General features: G+C 44.4%; 2 protein-coding genes and 1 long non-coding RNA gene across 3 annotated transcripts; 2 read left to right on the top strand and 1 right to left on the bottom strand.

The window, feature by feature from the left end:
- Positions 1-6,850: 6,850 nt before the first annotated feature.
- On the top strand, positions 6,851-8,353 carry LOC120654990. The gene is made up of 3 exons (XR_005667244.1): positions 6,851-7,453; positions 7,909-7,980; positions 8,064-8,353. It is a non-coding gene; the product is annotated as an uncharacterized LOC120654990 (long non-coding RNA).
- Positions 8,354-11,568: 3,215 nt separating this feature from the next.
- On the bottom strand, positions 11,569-15,721 carry LOC120654989. The gene is made up of 2 exons (XM_039932704.1): positions 15,282-15,721; positions 11,569-13,702 (listed from the first exon to the last, which is right to left on the bottom strand). The coding sequence occupies exons 1-2, from the start codon at positions 15,666-15,668 to the stop codon at positions 11,858-11,860; spliced, it is 2,232 nt and encodes a 743-aa protein (XP_039788638.1). The 5' UTR covers positions 15,669-15,721; the 3' UTR covers positions 11,569-11,857.
- Positions 15,722-20,313: 4,592 nt separating this feature from the next.
- Positions 20,314-22,176, top strand: LOC120654988 (probable LRR receptor-like serine/threonine-protein kinase At3g47570). The gene is made up of 2 exons (XM_039932703.1): positions 20,314-21,534; positions 21,658-22,176. Exons 1-2 carry the CDS (start codon positions 20,406-20,408, stop codon positions 22,026-22,028), a joined length of 1,500 nt encoding a protein of 499 aa, XP_039788637.1. The 5' UTR covers positions 20,314-20,405; the 3' UTR covers positions 22,029-22,176.
- Positions 22,177-22,435: the final 259 nt, after the last annotated feature.

The following is a 22,435-nucleotide window of genomic DNA, read 5'->3' as shown; positions in this document are numbered from 1 at the left end:
TTTTCTTTATTTTTTGGGCTCAAAACCATTTAGTACCGGTCCGTGTTACCGACCGGTACTAAATTAGTACCGGGCATTTTGACCAGTACTAAATGATGTCTCATTTAGTACCGGCCAACCGGTACCGGTCGGGAGCCCGGTACTAAATATGGGTTACCGACCGGTACTAATAGACGTTTTTCTAGCAGTGTGTGCTACTGAGGCACTTGTAATTAGTAGTCTACAAACCCTTTCGCTAGGTATTTGTAGGCGTAATTTTCTTGTTTACGTATACTATTCATCCGTAACTAATATTGGACTCGTGCAGTTGTAAAAAAAAATCAAAATACACACTTTTATTTGTCTTAGTAAATGTAGATTCCTCTAAGTGTGGGTACCAGCCACAAGCTCTGCGTGCAGTATGCTTTATATATTTACCATGTGTTATGCAACTTTTCACGTGCACGCGTAATTGTAGTTGCATCATATATTATTTCTAAAAGCGATTATGATCTTTCATACGATGCTAGATTTCCAGCAACACATCGTTCTATTTTGTTAATATGTTTTGGAATAGCTTTTGTACCCTTTTGTATGGATTACATACACAAATTTGTTTTAGATAATTGTAACATACTAGCATACACAAAATACTGAAATGAGAAGCTGCAAAGCTATTACTCCCTACTTTCCAAATTATAGGTCATTTTAACAAATCTAGATGCATATTTTTTGTTATATATTTAGACACAATAATTATCTAGGTGTATAGCAAAATTTATATATTTAGATTTGCCTAAACGATCTAAATTTTGGAACGGAGTGAGTACTTCTTTTTTCTACATATACCTTAATATATTTCCTTCTCCAAGTCAATCATGATTTTGTGAATCTAGATTGTGCGATTCAGAATATTAGGTATAGAAGAGATATATGCACGACAAACATTCACTACACCAAACTGGGTTTGCCTTGGCGGCTGAATTGCAACAGCCAAGAAATATGATTTTTCCTTGGCTGTACTAATAAACAGCCAAGAAATATATATTATTTTGCGGTTCGATAAAAACCGCCAAGAAAATATGCAATTTTCTTGGCAGCTCGGCTGTGCTGCCAAGTAAACGTACAATTTTCTTGGCAGCTCGGCTAAGCCGCCAAGTAAAGTTGCAATTTTCTTGGCCGTTCTGCTAAACCGCCAAGTAAACATGTAATTCCTTGGCAGTTAGGCTAAGCTGCCAAGTAATATGTTTTCCTTGGCGTATTTCCTTGGCAGTTTGGTGGCCAAGAAAGTACTTGTTGATATTTATTTTCGCTTATTAACCTATATGATAGATGCTTGTTATATACTTTATCACTTGTTGAGTACCTATATATATTGACTTAACATATATGATATGGTTATTTTAACTTAAACATATATAATCTTGTTGTCTTGTTAAGTGAAGCGTCCCCTCATGGGAGAGAACTTAAATGTGATACAAAACACCAGTCCCAGGAGGCTGATGCCACATTTATTACATCAGATGGTTCATAACCGTACAAACCTTGGAGGACACTCGATACAGATAATGATAATAAGTAACCAAGCTACGACATAGCACCAGAGCGCGACCCACATGGGATCCAGCTCGGGCTCAGAGTATTGCAACAGCGAAGGCATCTCGACAGGGCCGGTTCCACAGGCAAGGTTGGGTGCAGAACGATAACCCTACTCATCGTCGTCTGGCACGAAGTCTGGGTCTTCTTCTGTAAAAAGTAAGAGTGGGGTGAGTACAAACGTACTCAGCAAGTCCAACCACACCCACGGAGGGGGGTTATATCAGAATAATATGCATAGGTAAATCAAGGATAAGGTTACGGTTTAATTTGCAGAAAAACGATATTTTATGCAGGGGTTTATTTAACAGAAAACCTTTTAGAAATCAGTTTTTGTAGTAACACGGAGTTCAAGTTTTTAAACTGCTACCGGGCTCCCCGTCCGTCGTAGCACACGGTACAACTGCCGGACACAAATCCAAAACAACTCACGCTAGCCCATCCCAAGTAACACTAGTTAGGTGACCACACCGTAACTCGCCCAATACCGTGGGCACGGCTATTCGAATAGCTTTCGACTCTGCAGAGGTGTGCAACTTTACCCACAAGCGGGTACCACAACACGAACACCGTGGTGTCGGTGTAGATCCCGACATAGCCATTACCCACCTTAGCTAGACCTGATTCGCCATCACGGGATTTACCAAGGGGTCATCGACCTAACTCTGAGGTATAACCGGGGTATAAGTCACACTGAGCATATCCCTGCTCCTTGGTCACCCGTTGCTCTCAGCCCTCCTGATGGCTATCACATCAACTAGTGGGGTTTATGCTAAGCCGTTGCCCATTCAACGGTCGAGTGGTTTGCACGACAGTGGAGTTAGGTGAGATGACACACCAACTCAGTCCTTAGACACGACAAGATGGATATCTCCCTTCCTCGCCCTGCCACACTGGCACGAGCACACCAAATGGCAAATCCGTAGAAATGCCATCCATCTCGTCTGAACTTTCTTTACAAAAACACCACATTTATCCCTCCCCACATACGCACACATTTTCTTTATAAAACAAGTAGTATTATGAGTAAAGTCCTAAGCGTTCTAATATCGATTAACGTCCAAGCAAAATCAGACATTAATCTCGGTGTCAAGGAATGGTCATCACAAATCAAGGGGTGGCTATCCAACCGTGTTTTCATGCAAGAAAAACATATGCAATTTTATAAAGCAGGCTATTGGGCTGTGTTTATAAAAACTAGGACAGAAACATGCATCAAAGGATGGGATTGAACTTGCCGTCTTCGTAGCCTTCGGGGAGGTCCTGTCCTTCGGGCTCGGGGTTGCGGAACTGGTCCTCGCTCACTTGCTCGCAGTACTGCTCGTTAACGGGATCTCCTTCGTTCACACCATGGTCTACGACGCAAACAAACAAGCACACAATCAAGTCACAGAAAAATAAAGGTTTATCGTTGAGCTCGAATCGGAAACACATAAAATATGAAGATAGAAGTGACATCTTTGAGCGGTTTCCTAATGGCATGGCCGAAACTAGGTTAAGTGAGGCATGGTAAAGTTTCGGGTTGATCAGAGATCGTTTGGTACATGAAATGATAGGTTTAGTAAAGGTTCGGGGTCGGATAAGGGGTCAGGGGCCTAGTTGTAATTAACCTTGAGGAGGTAGGGGCCTGGTTGTAATTTTTTTGGACATATCTGGGTTATTTTATAAAAGGGCAAGGTTCTATTTATAAATGTTTGTATACGGTGGAGGAAAAATAATAAAAGAGGGGGTTTTATTTGAAAGAAACACAATGGTGGAGGGGCTCTTTAACAAATAAAGGAAAGGGGAGGGGCTTTTAGGCTAAATGCCCTTTCCTTCCCCTTCCTCCATCCCGCAGAGCAGGGGAGGTGGCCTAGGACGTCGGCGGCGCCGATTCCGGCGGCCCTAGGCCTCGGGGAGGGGCGGAGAGGAGGGGGAAAGGGGCTCGGGTATGTGGGGAATCGATTCCCCAGCTCACCTCGGCTCGGGGTGCTGCGAGGGAGCGGGGCAACGCGGGCCGGCGGCAGCGGTGCTAACGGAGTGTGGCGGCGGCGCTGGCACTGGGGAGGGGAGGCGGCGGTGGCCGGGGAAGCTTGGGTGTGGAGGAGCGGCGCCGGTGCCCCCTTTTATAGGCGTGCTAGGTCGGCTAGGCGGAGCGGGGTAGGTGCGGGTGGGTGAGGCGTCCGGCGGGTGGCACGGGTCAGAGTAATGGCGCTCCGGCCGCATCTGTCCGTCGTGGAGCGGCGTGCGGCGGTAGCGCGGGCGTCGAGGCGGCGAGCAGTGCCGCTCGGAGCGGGGCAGCGGCGGGCGCCGCGCCGTGGTCAGGCGAGCACGTGGCTCAGCGGCGAGCGGGACCGGGGCGGCCAGCGAGCGACGTGGCCACGCGGGTGTGCGCGCGCCGAGATGGCGAGCGGCTCAGGGGAGTGGCGCTGGCACGGACCGGCGGGCAGCACGGGCACATGGGCGTGGCAGCGGCGAGCGGCACGGCGTGCGGCGCGAGCACGCGGTGCGCGTGCGCGTGTCTCGGTTCGGCGCGCCGGGTGCGCGTGCGAGCGAGGCCGCGGCGTGGCGTGGGCGCGCGCACGGCTTGGTGCGCCGCGGTGCGCGTGTTCGTGCGCAAGCGCGGGCGGGCGGCGGGTCGGGGTGTGCGCGCGGGCGGGCGGCGGCCGAGCGGCGTTCGAGGCCGGCGGCGCGTGCGTGCACGCGGCTCTGCAGCGTGGTGAGGTCGGGGCCTAGCCGGGCGGTGTGCGCGAGCGAGGTGCACGGCCGGGGGCGCGGAGCGGCTCGGGGCAGGGAGGTGGCGCGGCCAGGTCGCGTAGCAGAGGAGGAAGGAAGGAGAGAAAGAAAGGGAGAAAAAGAAAAAGGGAGGAAGAAATGGAAAAGAGGAAAAAGAAAAGGAAAGAAAGGAGAGAGAGAAGGAGAGAAAGAGAGAGCGGGATTCGCGGCGTTACCGGCGCTCGGTCAGCCACGCGCGGCGCCTGGGCGCGCATGAGCGCGACGCGCGGGTCGAGGGAGAAACAGGGTACTGGATACGGGTGTCGGGTCAGGTCCTTCGGGGATCGGAAGATCGGAACAGGGAGGTTCCTGGAAAGTTGGGGTTAGGGTTTTAAGGAGGGGTCGAGCTCAACGACGAGAAACAGTTTTAGCGCACGATTTAATTTAGTGAGTTTTCGGGATGTTACATTAAGTTCACTAACACACGTATAGCATGTCTTGTTATGTTCACTAACTCATGTGCCATAAAATTGAGTAGTGAATCTAATGTGACTTTATATTTTATAGTACTAGAGTAAATATAAGGTTGTGTTCAAATTCGAGGTGCATATGAGATCGAAAATATTCTGAGATACTCAAATATTAATGTTTGACTTTAGAGTTATAAGAAACTACGTGAGAGATGGATATTTTGTGAATAATGTATTGTCTCACTTTATGGAAAACTATTTAAGTTTTTATGGAAATATTATGGACCAATAATATGTTGTCACGTCAATTTGTAGATTTTTTTGACAAAATTTAGATATTATTATAATTATTACGTGGTAATTTGGAGATATAAGTTTGAGTTGTCCCTATATGACAATTAAATTTTCCATCTATCTTCAAGATATAGGTTACAATCGAACATATGAGCCTTAGAGACTAAATATGATTTTGTTGCAATTTTTCAAAATTTATTGGAGGTACATATAGTTCAACTGAAAATTGTTTTCAATAAGCACATAAATGATCATTTAAATGATAGAAAATGCCAAATGTGTCCAAAAATTGTTAACACTTCTAAGAGACAACTTATATGCAGTTTAATGTGCATAAAATTATATTGGTATATATAACATAATTATATTTTATGTATCACTTCACAATGGTACAATAAAATAAAAAAGAAAATGATAAAAAAACGTTAAGCAAACAAGGTCTATTTCAGCCCAATTAATCCAACTAGATGTAGCCGTCCATCACCGATTCGATGGCTCTTATCGCTCTCCTATGGTATAAAATCAGCAGCTCAAACCCTGGGTCTCCTCCCCGGCGCCCGCCCACATCGCCGTCCCCATCCTCTCCCCACCAGGGTTAACCGAACCGTCGGTAACCGGTCCGGTTTGACCGGTTATCGGTCAAACCGGTCCGGACCGGTTCCGGTTCGGTCCGGTATGAAACCGGTCCAAATTCAAATTTTAAATTTGAATTCAAAAAAATGAAAAATTCCCAAAAAATTCCTAAAAATATTTCAAGGTGCAAAGAATCTAATGGTGTCAAATTTTCTCAAAAAATCGTTCATTTAGTATGGTTTGCGGAATTTATAAGTTAAATAAAAAAATGTGCATACGAAAGTATACAAATACAATGTAAAAGTAGTATAAAAAAAGATTGGAGGGTTCATTTAGACTAAAATATGTTGTACAAACATTTATTTAGTATACTTTGTGGGCATTTGAATTTAAACAAAAAAGAAAAAAATTTGAATTTGACCGGTTACCAGTCAAACCGGCCGGTTACCATCCAAACCGGCCGGTATACCGGCCAAACCGGCCGGTATACCGGTCTAACCGGCCGGTATACCGGTCAGAACCGATTAAACGGGGAAGTTTGAATTCAAATTTGAATTCCACCGGTTCCGACCGGTAACCGGCCAAACCGGACCGGTATACCGGAACCGGAGGCCGGCGGATACGGGTCACCGGTCGGATACGTTAACCCTGCTCCCCACACGCCGTGCCGCTCCCTCTCCTCCCTTGCTCCCCGCGCCCTACTTAGGGGTGGGCATTCGGTTCTTCGGTTCGGTTCGGTTCCTCGGTTTTCGAAGAAATTCGGTTCCTAGAAAATAGGAACCGATCGGTTCCAAGAAATTTCAGGAACCGAGTATTTCGGTTCTCGGTTCTTTCGGTTCGGTTTCGGTTCTAACCGAACTAACCGAATTTTTTTACCGAAAGCTAAGATAACAAGAAAAATATACATGTTCTATAGCAAATTTAGACAATACTTCCTCTACTTTAGAGAATAATAATTGAGAAGAGAACAATAACAATATAGTAAGAGAAATACATGGCAATTGAAGTATGATACATCACATGTAAACTAAATATACTCTTACAAAATGCAAAGTTTATGTAATTCGGTTCTTTCGGTTAATTCGGTTACCCGAGGGTAGGAACCAAATTTTTTTCGGTTATTTCGGTTCTTCAATATCTGGAACCGAACAAGGAACCGAATTTTTCGGTTCCGGTTATTTCGGTTTCGGTTCCGGTTCTTTCGGTTCGGTTCTTCGGTTTCGGTTAAATTTGCCCATCCCTAGCCCTACTGCTCCGGTCCTCCCTAACGGCCGCATCCTTGTCGAGCTCCCTCCCCGCGAGCGGCGCACTGGGGCTGCGTGATTCCCGGATGGAGTGCGGCCACTGACCCACGCAGCCTCGCCTCTCCTCAGATCCACCCATGCTTCCCAGCGACGCCGCTGCCGTCGTCAAGCGCGCTCCCGCCGGCGCGGAGCTCGCCTGCACGCGGCCGTCCGTGCTCGACATAGCCGGCCCGCTCTACTCTCGCCCGCTTGCGACCTCGCTGAAGCCTTGCCGCGTGGCTCCTGCCCGCTCGCGCGGATCTTGCCCACATCCGGCCGCGGAGCTTGGTAGAGCCTGCAGTCGCAGCTCCCGCCTGTCCGCTCCTGCTAGATTCTTGCTACGGGGAGCAAACGACGGAGGGAGGACGCGTGCTGCCATGCTGGGGAAGAAGCAGGTGGCGGTGATTGGAGAAGTAGAGCTGATCGATTGGGCAGCACCTCCTCTGATTTGATGCATTGAAGCACAGCGAAGGAAAATTGGGGGGAAGAGAAATGGAGAGATGTTGCAAGCTAGTTGTTCGACAAAATAGCAATCTGTCTTTTTTTTTAAGTGCATCCAGTAAGGTTCGTTCAGCTTTCCCTTCATTATGCTACACAATTAGTTGCAGGATTTACTTTCCTGTAAATTTAGTGACAGTATGGTTCAGTCTGTGCAATGTTGCATATCTGTAAAGGGCTTTCGTAATTGTGTGCTCTGCTAATCTGTTATCCGAATCTGCTATTGTCTAACAAATCCTATCTATGATGAACCATTGAACCAGTGACTGTTGTGTATGGAAGTAAGGATTGCTAGATACTCTTGTTGTTGTATCGCTCTTCCTTTCTATGAACATATATTCAACTGTTTCATCCTCTAATTTGGATAAGTGTCGATGTTAGGATGTTGCATTGACTATTAGTTTGAAAAAAAAAGTATAGGCAACCTGCTATGATCATAACTTGGTGCTCATTTCTTGGATTATATAGCTCTTTCTGTTAGGTAATAACCACCTACTGTGTCTAATTATGCCATTTTTTAGTGATTGGCAGGACTATGAGAGACCCAGAGACGAAAAAGGGCTGGGCTGCTGGACGCTCTCTGTTTTTTCAAGGTACAACATGCAACCGGAGTTGAACTAAAAGAAAATCTTTTATTCTCCTAGATTCAAATCGTAGTGAAGCTATCTTTTTGCAGGAACCATTTTGACGACCTGGACAAGGAAGTTTGATGTGGTCTGTAGTGGGATGAGATGAGGGTAATTCTGAGTTTAGATAACTTTGTTAGCTGATAGTGACTTGTGTATTTAAAATTTAGATGCATGGGTTTACTTGTGGATTATATTGTAGGGTAAATGAATTTGCTTATCTAGGAGATAAGCCATTTTGTTGCTTACGAAAGCTTTTGATGTATGTGCTAAGATGTTGACAATATGCATGGTTAATTAACTGTATCTGTGTATGATTTAAAATTGATTGATATATTTTTTTGTTGGTGGTATGTGTTTTCTTGGCGGTTGGCAGCCAAAAAAAGGTTGCCAAGAAGTCAACTATTTATCTTGGCGGTTGCGGGCTGCCAAGATAACTAGTTTACTTGGCGGTTGCGGGCTGCCAAGGTAACCATTTTATTTGGCGGTTCTTGGTTCTTCACTGCCAAGAAAAGCTATTAACTTGGCGGTGAAGTAGAACTGCCAAGAAAGTAATTCTTGGCAGCCAAGGATATTGAGTTTCTTTGGCTCTCTATTTTTGACGGATTTTGCTTGGCGGTTAGCTGCCAAGAACAATTACCTTGGCGGTTTTCCTATATTCCTTGGCAGTTTTTGGCCGCCAAGGCAATTTTGTTTTCTGGTAGTGATTATGATGATTTGTGGACAGATTAATTCACAGTTAGTAATATCCATGAGGTGCCGATTTGAAATGCCATCCTATCTACAAATACTTATAATTTGCAATTTATATGAACACGGTTGATCTCTACACTTACTAGTGCATGGTAGTAAAGATACGGAGTAGTGCGCCGTAAACTGGCATCACCTTTCAAGCATATATGCAGTGTGCACTCGACAACCTCTTTAATCTTTATAATCTTTATAGCCGCTAGCCAGTGTTGTTGAGGTTTTAGATTCAGCAAAAGAAAAACACAATGCACCGCGGGGCTAAACTTCAACCATGTGAGAATCTTACAATTAGAAGTATTAAATAAAATCTAATTAAAAAATTAATTGCAAAACTCCTAGGCTAATTCGTGAGATGAATCTAACAAGGGTAATTAATGATTAGCGGATGTTACTGTAGCATCAGGCTAATTCGCAAGATAAATCTAACAAGAATAATTAATCCATAATTAGCGGAAATTTTCTGTAACATCACTATAGCAAATTAAGGATTAATTAGGTTTATTAGATTAGTTTTGCGAATTAGCCTCTATGGATGTAGAAGTTTTATAATTAGATTTTATTTAATGATTTTAAATATTATGATTCTCATTTAATGTGAGATAACTAAAGTTCAGCTTTTGCAGCACGTGCTGAGCATGTCAGTGCTGGTAGCGGCAGAAGCAAATCACCATCTGAGGTGACGAATCAGTTTAGACCATTTGGAGAAGAACCATCTGGTTTAGTTTGGGCCATGAGAAATTTATGAGTTGGATCAGTTTGGGCACATTAGCAGGTTTAGCTGGTACAGGTACGGCCCGATCGGTTGCTGCAAGCGGATGACGCGGGAGGCGCTGCTGGGCCTGGGAGGGGAGTCTGGGACGGCAGGTCGCGCGAAGGCAAGCGAAGAGTCTGGAAACACGTGCGACGCAAGTACGAGATCAACGAGTTGTGATCGGACGATCTGCAAATTCGGATTACGTGGCCAAATAGACATGCGATTTTGGCCTGACAGTAGGGTCAGCTTTCGTCTTTTAATAATAATTAAAGATTAAAGATAAAAATTCTCTCCATTCTTCAGAAAAGAAACAAAAAGAAAGAATGAAGATGGGACAAGGCAAGTCCAGCAGGATTAGTAGTCAGACACCATTAGCAGCAGCCGCAGCATGATTGCATTGCACTTGCTCATCGCTACCCCATTAATGGTGACTTTTCAACCGTGGCGGGCTCCCCGCCACCGTTATATTCCATATCCCCCCCCCCCCCCCCACCACAAGGGTTTTTAAAGGGATATCAAAGACATAAATTGTTCTCTAAACTATATATGAGTTTTCTCCTGAAAAAGGTTTTTCTCTTAAGAGTTTACAATGAGGCAATGCTCGTTATATATATGCTATATCTTTCTCCTTGGTTGCCCACTGGATTTTAAGAAGTTTTAATAGTATATCTACATGTATTCTTCCTTGTTTTTATCCTAGAGGAATTTTTGGAGGAACAATATCATTCATTGATCTCAAGTGCGGATTCTATCAAGGGTATTGTTACAAATATCTTTAGTAATCTCATCCGAACCGACTCCTGAGTCCCGAGGAACTCCTACCCAGTCAACCAAGACTCTATCTTGAGTCAGAGAATACTCGGTAAGATCAGGTACATACAGAGGAACTCCCCCCACTTCCCACGACCACGAAACGTGCATCGCGGTTGCGTGATAGATCCTTTCTCCCAGTGGCGGAGGTAGGATGGAGAAGAAGGGGGGGCTGAATCAATGAAGTTGTTAATTTGTATAAAGTTTTAATGGTGATTTAATATTTTGCTACAGTAATTTTAGTGTAATTATTTGCTTTAGGGGGGGCTGGAGCCCCCCCCCCAGCCCCCCTGTGCATCCGCCGCTGCTTTCTCCCTGTAACCACTCGATGTGTATATAACTACTCCCCGGGGATCGATGAACAAAGACACTTCGCTATTCCTTTGTCTCAAATACTTTATCGCAAGGGACTTCTGAATTACTAGTACTAGATGATACTCCACATGCTGCTGTTATATCGCTTTTACAAAGAATGTTTCTTGGATTGAGAAATAGCATAAACATAATATGCACATGTTAATTTGAATCTTTCATGGAACAAACTGAGTATACAAAAAAGTCAGGAAAGATAGTGTAGATTCCAGAGCTGTATGAAGCCTGTGTATGCTAAAACGGTCTTTCTATATATAATTGCATTGGTATAAATATTAGTCTTTGTGTCCTAGTCAGTCAGTACTCCCGGCCCATCCAGTCTAAGTTCTGATTATGTGAAGGGGACGACTTGTCAATTGCTTACTGTTCAACACTGAGCGAGCGAAAACAAAATAGTAACACCATGATGCGCAATAGTTGAATCACTTGCTATATGGTAAACTAAATTGAAAAAGGAAATTTGAATAATTGAAGAAATTTGTAAGAACTATTTGGAAACTCTGCTCACTATGATCGGATGGAGGTTGTTCAGTTTTCTTTTTTGATAAAACTGAATAATGATTCCATGAATGAATAAAGAAGCAGGTAAAAGCTATATTAGAAACTCACCTAGCTAGCTAGTCAGAAGTTGATTGCTATCAATTGGAGGTTGTTAGCATTTTTGCACACTCAGTGTTCTGGTGTTCAGAACTATGAAAAATATATATCTGTCAAGTTCAATGGTGGAATCGAACCAAGGATCAAGGGGGGTTGACACGAGTGTTCTTCCTCATCCAGTTTCTCCTCCTCCAATTTCTTAATTAGACAGGTCCACTTTGGTTCCTACTATATATAGGAATTGATAAGAATTGAAAAAGTAATCTAATAACTAAATGAGAAACACTTCCTGTATATTGGTTTCAATTCATGGGGTACAAACAAACTCTTATTGGAGTACGTGCTAGCTAGCGCTTTTGCAGCACGGAGTAATTGAAATCCGAAACAAGACTAGCAATACACTTTTATTACACACACGTATTACATACACTTTTATTCGGAAATAACATGACGAAAGAAGGCAACAGGCTAAGGGGCCCACACAACACTAGACGGTGAAGCGTTTCAAAGGCAGCAGCAACACAATTTGTAACTCAAAAAAAAAAAAGCAGCCAGTGTCACTTAGACTGCTTCAACAACCACCACCTCCAAAGCTGGGGCAGTAGTGCATTCACCTTGGGCCGAAGCCAAAGCCGTCGTCGATGGAGTGGTGGCAGGGTTTTCTTCTTGGATCACAACAACAACCATCCTCTTTGCTCGTTCCAGCCTCTCCTCTTTGCAAAGGCGGAGCTGCATCCTCTGCTGCTTGTCCGCGAACGTCTCCAATCCCGAGTTCCACATGAGGAGCGCCACGTATGTGAGGAACTCCCCGCCGTAGGCAAGGTTCTTGGCATGCATGTAACCCCTGCATCTACCTGCAGAGAAGCAGAGCATCTCCACCCATACACCCTTGATTACTTTCCACATCTTCTTCCCATTATCGTCACTGTCACCGTCACCGTCACCGTCACCATCACCACAACCTGGTAACTGCATCAACCCTTGAGCAAGCACCCAAGCATCACGAAGAAAACCCTTCTTGGACCTGGCTGCCTTACTGATTACTTTTTCTGTCAGTGTCAAGTGTTTATCATCTTCAGATTCTTCACCCTGGGCCTGAAAGATACCATCGAGCTCCCTTAAGGCATCTTTGAACAGAGATGTTCTACTCCCAGGCAACAACATCTCAGTGTTAGCACATAGCAGATACAACATGTAGTTGGAAATAACTCTGCACAAGTTGGCAAGTTTAGGATCAGCAGATGCCCCTTTGCAGTGAAAGCAAAGATCTGTGGCCATATGCCAGAGGATTACACTCTGGTCAAAGGGCTTCTCCAAGCTGTCCCAGAGGATCGCCATTTCTTGGCATCCATTACGCTCAAGAGTCCAGTGGCCCCTGCTATCACTCAGCTTCCAGTAACTCTCAACATCCTCTATGCTGTTCATCCATGCATCTTCAGCATGAGCGATGACCAAGCTCGAAATGTCCTTGCCCCTGCGAAACAACTTGTTGCGCCCGAACCAACGCTGCTGAAGCAAGTCCTGGCAGCTACAGCACTCGGGGCCACCTCCAGCAATGGAGGCTAAAAGCCAGTTCTTCTTCTCCTTAGCATCCAAGATTCCTATAAGGCTATGCTGTTCAACCTTGATGAAAGGGAATGGGGGAATACCCATAAGACGCCACACTGCTGACACCTTCCACCATTGAAAGCTAAAGCTAGAAATGTTCAATCTTGCTGGCACTGAAATAAGCTCTGAAAAATATGTGATGTACAGTAATATATATGTAACCTTGATGTCGCTTCCCCTGTAGGCTTTTTTATGGCTGATGTGGAAGAGGATGATCGAAGCGACAGGGAATGTCATGGAAATGCCCATTAAAATCACTGATAGGTAATCAACAAATGTACTAGGTGGTTTAGCCCAGTTTTCATCATTACCCTGTCGCCAGATCTTGGTGTAAACAAGATCGAAAGTCTTGGAAAGCCCTTCACGTAGTGCTTCAAAAGCAGATTCTGCATCCAGTGCCCTCAAGGATTTTAGCTTCTCAAGACGGACATTGTAGGCATATGCATAGTCTACGAACAGCTTGTTAGGTGCAGAGATTATCTCCATGTGAGCCTGTTTTTCAGCCCGCTTCAATGTTGGTGCAGGATCTTGCTGCTGGATGTTGTTGCTTTGCCTATAACAAAATTTTACATCTTGTATGTACTTTTCAAGCTCTACTTCTCTGTTGGCAGTAATCTCTGTCATCTTTGCTGCAACGAAATAGGTGACTAGGTTATTAAAGCTAGCTCTCTTGAGAGCAAGGGGCTTCTCGAAGCACCTCACAATCCCAAGGATGAACAGCACAATTGCTGCAGCCAATAACCTCTTGTCAGCCAACGGCGACCATGTTGTCCAAAACACGTAGACGGTTACTGTGACCTGAGAAATAGATCCAAGTGTCCAAAAATTAACATCGTCGCCACCAAATGTAATGGTTAATTAAATTAGGCCCTCTATATATAATGATATATCTTGCTATTACTAGACTCTAATCATCCCAAATCAATTTTTCTCAATAGACACGCTGAAGTAATAAAAATGAATGATAAATATTAGCTACAAAGTTCTCAGAAAATTCAGCAACTACGGGTCATCATTGGCAAATAATAGCTATCGGATCTATTTGTGTTCCTACTTTTAGAAAACAACTCTAAAATAACCCAAATTTAGCAACCACACATGAAATTGAAAACTAATCTAATGTATTTACAAATAACAGCTTAGTAACCATATCTATGCCTTTATAAAAGTCTAATAAGTAACCTAATGATGTCTAAATTACCCACTTCCCATATATTATGAAATAACTTACAGTAGTCATTCAAATATAGGTATATCTACATTACATATATATCTATCATTATAAAAAAAGATATCCTAGAGTACTCGCATTCAACACTAATACAAAAATGATTAGTAGCAACGCTTCGAAATTTTTTAGGGGCGGACCAAAATGTCACCCGTTCTTACAAATAGGGCGAAGGTACTGTAGCAACCGAGCCGCCCCTGAAAATGGCGCCCATTTGTAGGGGAGGCTGAGGGGGTGAGCCGCTCCTACAAATGATATTTTTAGGGGCGGCTCACCCCCCAACCCGCCTCTATAAATATTTTTTCGAAATGTATGCTGAAAAATCATTTAATTCATAGAGAATAGAGAACATCTCGAAAAAGAGTGAAATTTTTACCAGAAGCATATTTTGAAGTACATGAAAAAATACGACAAACATGTTTCAATACAAATTATGATGGAGAGTGTTGAAAACGCAAAGTGAGCTTTGAGTGGTATGAGATCATAATGTGGTCAGGTGCACATTGTGATTTCAAAATATTTATCCATTATATATGCTTAAATGTAATTTTAATATTTCTCTTATGTTCTACATATCCTAATATGCTTATGGTAAAAATTTCACATTTTTTTGTGTTTTACTATTTTTATGAATTCACAAATTTTTAGCATAAAATTGGAAAATCAATTGTAGGGGTGGGTGGGGCATCACCCTCCCCTACAAATGCATTTTTATCAATTGGCTGCTACTACAGCCACCATCATCTTCGTCATCATCATCTCATCATCATTAAAAAGAACAACTCAAGATAGATATATAAATGATGTGTGTTACCATTCATACCACATATAAATGCATGTAGGAAAGCTATTGCCGTACCAAAATTTATGTCAACCACATAACTAGAGACAATGCTTTCAAATAAACACATGTTAAACTGACACGAAGGTACGCTGCAAAGGAGAAAATTGTAATTGGGGGTAGAACTATATCATATTAATAACCAGATAATAATTAAAGACAAGATAATATCTATATGAATACCATGCATATCAAAATAAAGAGAACAAAGATAAGCAATTTTGGTTAGCCATGGGCTCGGATTCATATCATGATTTTTTTTGACACCATATATGTTATTAATGAAGCAGTACAAGGATAATATATACCTGAGAGATTGCGACGCCAACATGGCGTAGCCACAGCTCGTTGTCCTCCATGTTGTAGGCGGATATGGTCAATCGCCCACCCAGGTGCATCAGCAAGATGGGTGCCCAGAGCACCTCCAGGTCGTGGCTGCCATTCGTCACAGAAGAAGGGGCATTGTGCTGCAGCCTCTTCTGGCGGTTGAAGAGCGTGGCCAGGGCGTATATCGCAAGAGCATCCCCACCGAGGTACGACACCCAGATAAGAAGTCTATTCAGGTAGTTGAGACCCGTCAGCTTACGGAATGGGGCGACGACGGCGAGGTACAGCTGGATGGCAAGGCTGCCCAAGACAAGGATGCGCAGCTGCCACTCTTCCCACCAGTCCACCACACTTGAGATGTTCATCATTATATTGAATTGGCTAGAGCTAGCTAGCTATTTAGTGGTGGGTTTAGCCTTGCACCCCGCTCTGCTCTGATGATAATGCTGCATGATCCTATATATATAGCTCTCTGCAGTCTGCAAGCAATGGGAATTGATAAACAAGCTATACAGTACATAAAGCAGCAATATATCAAAAGTTAAAGTTGGATTGGACCTCCTGTGTGTAAAGAATCTAAGCAAGGAATTCTTTGGTTTAGGGAATCCACCACCCTGATGGATCATTAAGATGATGCATTCTTACAAGTCCATTGCATCCACCTAAATTTAGTGGAAATTTGTTCTTCATATTGGTACTACCTCCATTCCAAATTGTAGTTCGTATGACTTTTTTGACTCTAAGTTTGACCGCTCGTCTTATTCAAAAAATTTATGCAAATATTGCCAAATTTAAGTCATTCTTGAAGATCTTGTATTGATAAAGCAACCCACAAAAAAAAGATATTTTGTATTTTTGAATAAGACGAATGGTCAAAGTTGGGGTTCAAAAAGTCAAACGACCTATAATTTGAAACGGAGTGAGTATTAATTATTAACTTGTAAGAAATGAGATCATGCAATGACGAATCAACTCATTCAATTCCACCAACAAAACAAAAAAAAATACTAAAAGAATGCGACGTACGACGACAGTGTGTGAACTACCTCATTTCACAAATCAAGCGTCCACGCATATTGCATAGTCCGGGACCAGGAATACTATCGTGATCACGCAAAGAGCACGGACGACGACAGAAGAGACGAATAAAAGCTAGCGCTTGTTGTGTGCTTTCCTTTCCTTTTAATTTTCTCTTCAGCCCCAAGCTGCTTGCATTGTGCCCTGGCTCTAATACAGATTCAAAGCTATAGTCTTGTCATTGCCTGCGTGCTTGATCTGTACGCCTATATATATACGGGGCACATGCTAGCTTTAGCAAGCTAGCATCAATCCAAAGTTAAGGTTATTACGACACATGGATCCGGCCGGCCTCTCGGTATAAGCAAGGGATCTAATAATATAGCACCTGTCTTTTCAAAAAAATAATATAGCACCTGGAACGCAAGGGCAATGAGCATGGATGATAAAGCTTCTCGATCGATCCTGTGCTTTTCTTTCTTTGCATATCTTTAATTTTAATTCCGCGCCAAGCTTGCGTCGCGCCTCGAATAATAGCAAGCATATATATAGAGAGGTTTTTAGTGTCCATTTATAGGGTGTTTTGGACTTTTTGAAAGAGAGTTCCAGTTCAAGAAACCGTAGATTTTTTTTTACTTCTCCTATATTTCAAGTGTCTGAATTTTAGGGGTATGATTTTAAATAATGTTGGAGATGCTCTTACACAGAAATTTTTTTGGGGGAAGATTCTTATTTGGGGCATTTGTGTTTTTATCCCTACTTTGAAGTGCAATTGTGATTTTGCCCTCATTTTTTTAATTTTGTGATTTTGCCCTTTACTATTTACAATTCAGTGCGATTTTACCCCTAGTCAACGGTCAAAACAGGGAGCAAATACGCAAAGATTAAGGGCAAAATCGTAATAACTTGTAAAAAATAAAGGGCAAAATCACAAAGTTAAAAAAATAAAGGCGAAACCACAATTGCACTTCAAAGCAAGGTAAGAACACAAAAAAACCTTCTTATTTTTTAGGCTCCAAGCTACACTAGCATTTGGGTTAATTAATTTAATATTTCTCATCTCATCTCAGGCAAGGTATCTTATCCGAACCTTGCCTGAACAAGGCCATAGCGTAACACAACCGACGTAGAAAAAGTAGGCTACTCCTCGCAAAATGGACGACCTAGGTTCGTAGTTCCTGCTGCAATCCAATTATCCCTCTCCCAGTCGAGCTGGATCAAACGAAGAACCAAGAATGACGGCAACGCCTCGCCACGGAAAGTCCGACCATTGCACTCCTTCCACAACTGCCACGATAAATGTTACCTAAACTATTGTACATGTCCCTATGATGATTGTATGAAGATTCAGCGAGCAACAGATAATTCGAACATCAAGTTTCTAAACAGACGAGAGATGTGATGAATTGATGCCGCGTGAATACATTACAGGGTTGAACCGGGAACGAAGAAGAATATTAAAGCTTAGTCTTCTAGTTTTCTGTTTTGTTTATAGCTTTCATTCTTGTATTTGTGAATTTCCTCATTTGAGGTTCAAAATCTAAGAACTCTTGTAACACTTTTGATTGTAGCCATTCGCTTGTGAATGATCAAGACCAGAATTTTTTCGATAATCTGAAAAACAATGATTGTGTGAACCAGTGGCGGAGCTAGAGGGTGCTGGGGGTGCTCCAGCCCCCTACTCCCATAGAGCCCCCCCCCCCCCACCACCCCCACCAAAAAAAATCCAACAATGATGATGAAGAGGAAGAAGAAAAAGAGGAGGAAGAAAAAAAAAGAGAAGAGAGGAAGAAGAAGCGAAAAATGAGCCCCTCCTAAATTTAGATCCTAGATTCGCCACTCTGAACGTCCACGGTGGTTTGGCACACTGCCAATGGGATGGCTGCCGTCAGAGGCGGCGGCTCGATCGTGCTCGACTGCTCGTGCGTCAATGGGATCCGGCTCCGATGTGAACCGATTCAAGGGATGCATGCATGCAGCCCAAGGCAGTGACCAGCCGGATGATCCATGCAACTTGCCAAGTGCCTGAGGCGATGATAACGCCCACTAGGCCACTAGCCAAGTAGTAGGACTTGTTTCAGGCAGGAGGAGACAGCCAGTTGAAGGCTCGATCAGGAACTCAGGACTCATCAACGCCAAGACACACCAAAGTCCAAACTGACACAATTTAGTATGCACAAGAGGTATTGGATCGACTGCATTCTCTCCATTTTTCAGAAAGAAAGAAAGAAACAAAAAAAGACAGACAGACAGAAAGAAGATGGAAGAAAAAGATGGAACAAGGCAAGTCCAGCAGGATTAGCAGTCAGACACCATTAGCAGCAGCCGCAGCATGATTGCATTGCACTTGCTCACCACACATGCAAAGAAAGGCATGCACGCATGCAACACTAGCTTTGCACACAACGCATCGTCTCGTCGTCTCAGGCAACACGACGACATGCCGCCGCCGCCGCCTCTCCTCGCCGGTAGCTACAGGCACATCGCGACGATTCTCCTGCTGCTCTGGCTCTGCATCGGCGAGGCGGGCACCGTTCCGGCCGCGCACAGGGACGGCGGCGGCGAGCGAGCCGCCCTCGAGGCCTTCAAGGCGGCGCGCTGGCCTGGAACCGCAGCACCGGCTACTGCAGCTGGGCGGGCGTCACCTGCGGCCGGGGCCACCGCCACCGGTGGCGGGTGGTGTCCCTGGACCTCCGCTCCCGGGGGCTCGACGGCACCATCTCCCCGGCCATCGGCAACCTCACCTTCCTGCGCTCGCTCAACCTCAGCTTCAACAGCCTGCGCGGCGAGATCCCCCTGAGCGTCGGCTCCCTCCGCCGCCTCCGGTACCTCAACCTCCGGGGCAACGCGCTCGCCGGCGCCATCCCGGGCAACATCACCCGCTGCGCCAGCCTCAGGGAGCTCGTGCTCGCCGACAACAAAGGCCTGACGGGGAGCATACCGGCAGCGATCGGCGGCATGCTGCTGCTGAGCCTCCTGCACATCGCCAACAACAGCATCACCGGGGCCATCCCGCCGTCGCTGGGGAACCTCTCCCAGCTCACCAGGTTGGCCCTGTCCAACAACTACCTCCAGGGCTCCATCCCGGCCAGCATTGGCAACAATGGGCACCTCAGGCTCCTGCACCTGTTCAGCAACAACCTCTCAGGTCTGCTTCCGGCTTCCCTGTACAACATGTCCTCTCTGAATTACCTCAGTGTGGCCAACAACAGCCTGCACGGCAGCCTCCCGGGTGACCTGGGGACAAGCCTTTCCAGCATCCAGCAGATTCAGATTGCGTTCAACCGCTTCACTGGGGCCGTTCCTCCTTCGATCGCCAATCTTTCCGGCCTCCAGGTGTTTGAAGTCTCCAAGAACAGATTCCATGGGGTTTTCCCACCAGTATTGGCAGGATTGCAGTATCTCTGATGGTTCGACATTGATGGCAATGAGTTTGTGACAAAAGATGAGAAAGAGTGGGAGTTTCTAACTTCCTTGACAAACTGCAGCAGATTGGAACTTCTGTCCATCGCCTGCAACAGGTTCATGGGGAAGCTGCCAAATTCATTGGCCAATATGTCCACCAGCCTCCAACAGCTTCGGATGTTTGGAAATGGCATGTCCGGTGCTATACCGTCTGGTCTGGGTAATTTGATAAGCCTTGAGATGATTGATATCGGTCAGAACTTGCTCTCCGGGGTCATTCCTGAAAGCATAGGGGCGCTTACGAGATTGAACCGGTTATACCTAGACTCCAACAACTTGTCAGGGCATATCCCATCCTCCATTGGGAACCTCACAAGCCTAACAGAACTTGATGCAAGTATCAACAGCCTAGAGGGACCAATTCCATCAAGTGTTTGGAATTTGGGGGAGCTGTTAGTCCTAGCTCTAGCAACTAACAAACTTACCGGGGCGATTCCGAAGGAAATTAAGAACCTATCATCACTCCCATATATCTGGATCTGTCTTACAACTTGCTGGAGGGACCGCTTCCTTCAGAGATTGGTGCCCTAGTACATCTTGAAAATCTGGCTGTGTCAGGAAATCAACTGTCTGGTCAGATACCCAATGCGATTAGCAACTGCATTGTTCTACAATTGGTTGCAATGGATGGTAACTCATTCCAAGGAAGCATCCCTCCAACACTGAATCGTATAAAAGGCCTCACTCAGCTGAATTTGACAAGCAACAAACTGACTGGTAGCATCCCTGGGACCCTAGGCAGTATTGGCAGCTTGCAGGGACTGTACCTTGCCCACAATAATCTGTCAGGACCGATACCTAAGCTCCTAGGCAATTCAACATCGCTCCTCCTCCTTGATCTATCCTTCAACAATTTACAAGGTGAAGTTCCAACTGAAGGGATATTCAAGAATCTAACTGGACTATCAATTACTGGAAATAATGAGTTATGCGGTGGCATACCACAGCTTCATCTGCCAAAATGCCTGAATCCGACTGCAAGGAAGAATGAGAAAGCCATGTCAGTGCCTCTTAGAATAGCAGGGGTCACAATAGGAGTTATTCTGGTCTTAATTTCAGTGCTTGCTTTAGCTGTATTTCTTTATAAAAGGCACAAGGCAGGAACGATGAAAGAACAGCTGCCAACTCCCTTCACCGAGATAGATCTTCCAATTGTTTCATACAATGAAATACTCAAAGGAATGGATGGTTTCTCGGAAGCCAATCTTCTCGGGAAAGGAAGATATGGTACAGTATACAAAGGCACTATAGAAAATCAAGGTGTTGATGTGGCTGACAAGGTATTTAACCTCCAGCAATCAGGATCATACAAAAGTTTTCAGATTGAATGCGAAGCGCTACGAAGAGTGAGGCACCGATGTCTTGTAAAGATCATGACATGCGGTTCAAGCATCAACCACCAAGGTCAAGACTTTAGAGCACTAGTTTTCGAGTTCATGCCCAATGGTAGTTTAGAAAGCTGGATCCACTCAAGTACTGGAACCCAAAATGGAAACAGAACACTCACCTTAGCACAGAGGTTAGATATCGCTGCCGACATCGTGGATGCTTTAGATTATCTTCATAATGGCTGCCAGCCATCAGTCATCCACTGTGATCTCAAGCCAGGTAACATTCTTCTTACTCACGATATGAGGGCTCGAGTTGGAGATTTTGGCATTGCTAGGATTCTCAATGAAGCTGCAATTGGAACTTCTATGAATTCCCATAGCACCATCGGAATAAGAGGCTCTATTGGGTACATTGCTCCAGGTAACTTTAACGTGCTTCCTGTATGTTTTCGTTAATCACACTCAATTAGCTAGCTATATGCTCGTTAAACAATTTTTCATAACTACGTGCTTATTCCCAACAAGTTGTTTTGATCTGTTGAAGAATACGGAGAAGGGCTTGGAGTATCGACCTACGGTGATGTGTACAGTCTTGGCATCATCTTGATTGAGATGATCACAGGAAAGAGCCCAACAGATGATATGTTCAGAGATGGGTTAAGCCTGCATGACTTTGCCAAGGCAGCTCTTCCCGAGAAGGTCATGGAAATAGCGGATTCCAGAATCTGGCTGCATTATGAGACAAACTATGGGAATGGTACGAGAAATATAACAGAAACTAAAGAAGTTTTGGCTGCCATCATCCAGCTAGGTGTGATGTGCTCAAAGCAATCACCCAGAGAGCGGCTGTCAGCAAGTAATGCCGCTGCAGAGATGCATAATATCAGAGATGCGTTCCTCAGCACTCAGTTATGAGTTCATGTCAAATCATATGGACAGCTATCAACATGTACTCAGTTATGAGAGTGTTGCAAATTTATGAAATTCGAACTGTATTGTCATTTTGTGGGCCTTGCCGCCTTACCATGCATTTTGTGTTTATACTTGTGGTCAATTGTTTTCACAGAGAGAGATTTACAAGACACGCACATCTGACCTTCCGGCTATGACTTTTGAGAACACTTAAAGAAGACACCAGTGCACTGTTTGTTATCCTTAAGCAGGTAGCCTCTTCAATTCAAATTATATGATGGATTTTGTTCTAGGTTTGTGCTATGACTCTGAGATTGAAAATGTTGCTACCTTACTTTCTTTTAATATTCTTAAGCTTTGTTAACCATTACCGCTCAAAAAATGGTTGACGTACTCCATTCTTAAGCTAT

This window comes from Panicum virgatum, chromosome 1N (genome assembly GCF_016808335.1).
Source record: "Panicum virgatum strain AP13 chromosome 1N, P.virgatum_v5, whole genome shotgun sequence".
Classification (NCBI taxonomy): Eukaryota; Viridiplantae; Streptophyta; class Magnoliopsida; order Poales; family Poaceae; genus Panicum; species Panicum virgatum.
This window is presented reverse-complemented; position numbering and strand designations above follow the sequence as displayed.

Coding starts and splice junctions, on each gene's coding strand:
- LOC120654989 (XM_039932704.1), bottom strand. CDS start 15,668: ATGATGAACATCTCAAGTGTGGTGGACTGGTGGGAAGAGTGGCAGCTG. Junction 13,703..15,281: donor TTGGCGTCGCAATCTCTCAG/GTATATATTATC, acceptor TCTATTTCTCAG/GTCACAGTAACCGTCTACGT.
- LOC120654988 (XM_039932703.1), top strand. CDS start 20,406: ATGGATGGTAACTCATTCCAAGGAAGCATCCCTCCAACACTGAATCGT. Junction 21,535..21,657: donor TATTGGGTACATTGCTCCAG/GTAACTTTAACG, acceptor GATCTGTTGAAG/AATACGGAGAAGGGCTTGGA.